Raw genomic sequence first — 2,535 nt, 5'->3', positions numbered from 1 at the left:
TCCCATGTTGCCGCAACTGCTACTAGCTTACATATATTTGAATCAAATATATATATAATATGCTGAGATATATCCTTTTCGAGGGGCCTATTTTTATCATGTACCCCGAACTCTAATAGGCACCTCGAAAAGGATATATCTCGACGTATTATATATATATTTGATTAAAATCAAATATATGTAAGCTAGTCTACTCATTAGCATTAATAATATATGCGTCATGTCATCTTTTTCTTAGTATTTTTGGTTTGATGCAGATGATTTGGGTTGTAAAGGAGCCAAGGATATTAATATATGCCCAGTTTTGTGGTGGTCTGGGCATCTGCTCTTTCTGGGAAGCGTTACTCTTCATACTGATATTAATGGGCGACTAGTTTTTTCTTCACTGGTGCCGATTAACAGCCAATGCTTTGACCTACTCTACATTTCAGAGTGCGTGCTGTAACTATGTAACGCCTGATCTTCACGTAATAACTACGGTAATGAGGCTTGCCATCGTGCTCTGCTCCCTCTGGATTTGCCTACACCTGTAAGACTGTATTTTCCCAAATGCTTACAATTAACCAAAACCACATTCTTCCTTTTGTTCCTTCCTGCCTCTGCTCACTCTCTCAGCTCAAAATCTCAACCACGAGAATATATGCCTGCAGCCTATGAGCATTTAAAATTTTCAATTCGCGTCAGAGGCGTTTTGGGGATAAACGGATCCCACAGTGATTTTCTGATGGATTGCATTCAATTCAGAGGACTCATGATTACAAAAAAAATTGTGCAAACATGCCACTCAGGCTTCCCTGTCGAAGTGTAAAAATAATATAATAAAATTTACATTGGCAGGAAAGCCATGCAAACCAGACTCGACAAGGTATATCATGAAAATATCTATTAGAAAAATTAACACTAAACAATGTATATACAATGAAAGAATAAGTGAACAAATACAGTATGCAATTCATTTCATAACTCAACAAATTCTTTGATTCAGCAACTTACAAATTAGAATACAAGTTACAATAAAATTCCAAACTCTAAAGTTGCAAAATCGAAACCCGTTCCACAATTGCAACTCACAAGTCAAAATGCAAATCGCAAATACATCCCAAACCTCAGCTTTGCGAAGCGTACTTGGCATCATGCAAGTTAAAATAATGAAATGTTTTTTCCACACCAAGCAACAGTCGAGCCCTCTTTGAGAAATTGAATGAAGAAATTTTACTAACCTTCATGAGATCAAACGATCTAAGGAACAAGATTTCTCTGTAAATCAATTATTATTATGAAACTGATGACCAAACGTCTATCTAAGAAATCAAGAACTTCAGAAACAACACTACTTCAGATTTACCTCTAAAAATTGTCATATTTCCCTCAAACAATTACTATTACATGAGAGTGGATATATATGGACATTCAGTACCATTACATATCAAAAACTGTGAAATAGACTGTAGGAGATACTAGTACGATTGTCACAGGATACATATTCAATAAGCATACAACATCTGAAAACAATATTAAAAGCACTCTACGCTGAAATAAATGTGCTACGCGAAGCATTTATTTAGAATGTATACATTCCCATACAAAACCCTGTAAACAACACAACATTCTCTGAGCCAATTTAAAGGCGGAACTAGTAAATATTGATATATTCAATAAATAAGTGAATATCTCTGTGCCCAACAATATAATTTCTCCACGCCGATCAAAATGTGGAGTAAAGAACAATTAATCAGGGCATTAAAGGCCACTGGTATTCACCGGATATTAAAGCAGCCATGAGATCCGAACCATCGAAAACATTCGCCTTGGCAGTGGAATCGGTTATGGCGGTGTTTCCAGAATCCAAGCAAGCAGGCGGCGCAAACAGAAGTTGAGTGTTCTCATCGGTCCGTTGCCTCTTCGTTGGTGGCGGCGGCTGTGGCGGCGTAGAAGGAGTGGCGGCTGAAGGGAAATTGAGCACCGCCCGGGCGCCGCGTATATCTAAAGCGGCGCGGTCATATGCGAGCGCCGCTTCCAGGGCAGTATGAAATGTCCCGAGCCAAATGCGAGCGCCCCGCCTTCTGGAGTCGCGTATCTCCGCAGCGAACTTCCCCCATTGCCGCCGCCGCACTCCTCTATATCTCGGCTCACCCACCTCCATTAGTGGCGGCGCCACCGGTACAGATACACTTGCAGCCGCCGCAACCTTTACGGGCCTGGCTTTCCGACGTCTGAGTTGCGGAGTTTTCGAATCTCCGCCAACCGCCGCGGCCACCAGGCCCTGCAAATCCCAAATTTCTTCCATATTATAACCACAGAGAGATTCAAAATCTGTGGCTCCCAAAACACTAGGCGCACTTCTTTGTTATAGAATTCCTTAAATAAATAGCAGAAGAAAGAAAGAATGGAATAACATTTAATGTGAAGAGGTTAAAAATAGTTAATGGAATATAGTTGTTTTAAAAATTGGGAACAATTAAATTAAACGCACAGTTCAAACAAGAAGTATTTAAAACAATTCAGGCTGGCGCAATAAATTCAGCAATCATTAGA

The 2,535-nt window shown here is 39.8% G+C and overlaps 1 protein-coding gene across 1 annotated transcript; it reads right to left on the bottom strand.

Moving 5' to 3' along the window:
* Positions 1-1,732: 1,732 nt before the first annotated feature.
* LOC131035939 (ethylene-responsive transcription factor ERF105-like) lies at positions 1,733-2,287 on the bottom strand. The gene has a single exon (XM_057967711.2). The coding sequence runs from the start codon at positions 2,285-2,287 to the stop codon at positions 1,733-1,735; it is 555 nt and encodes a 184-aa protein (XP_057823694.2).
* Positions 2,288-2,535: the final 248 nt, after the last annotated feature.

This window comes from Cryptomeria japonica, chromosome 3, assembly GCF_030272615.1.
Source record: "Cryptomeria japonica chromosome 3, Sugi_1.0, whole genome shotgun sequence".
Taxonomy (NCBI): Eukaryota; Viridiplantae; Streptophyta; class Pinopsida; order Cupressales; family Cupressaceae; genus Cryptomeria; species Cryptomeria japonica.
Note: the sequence above shows the minus strand (reverse complement) of the source record. Positions and strands in the feature narration are given on the sequence as shown.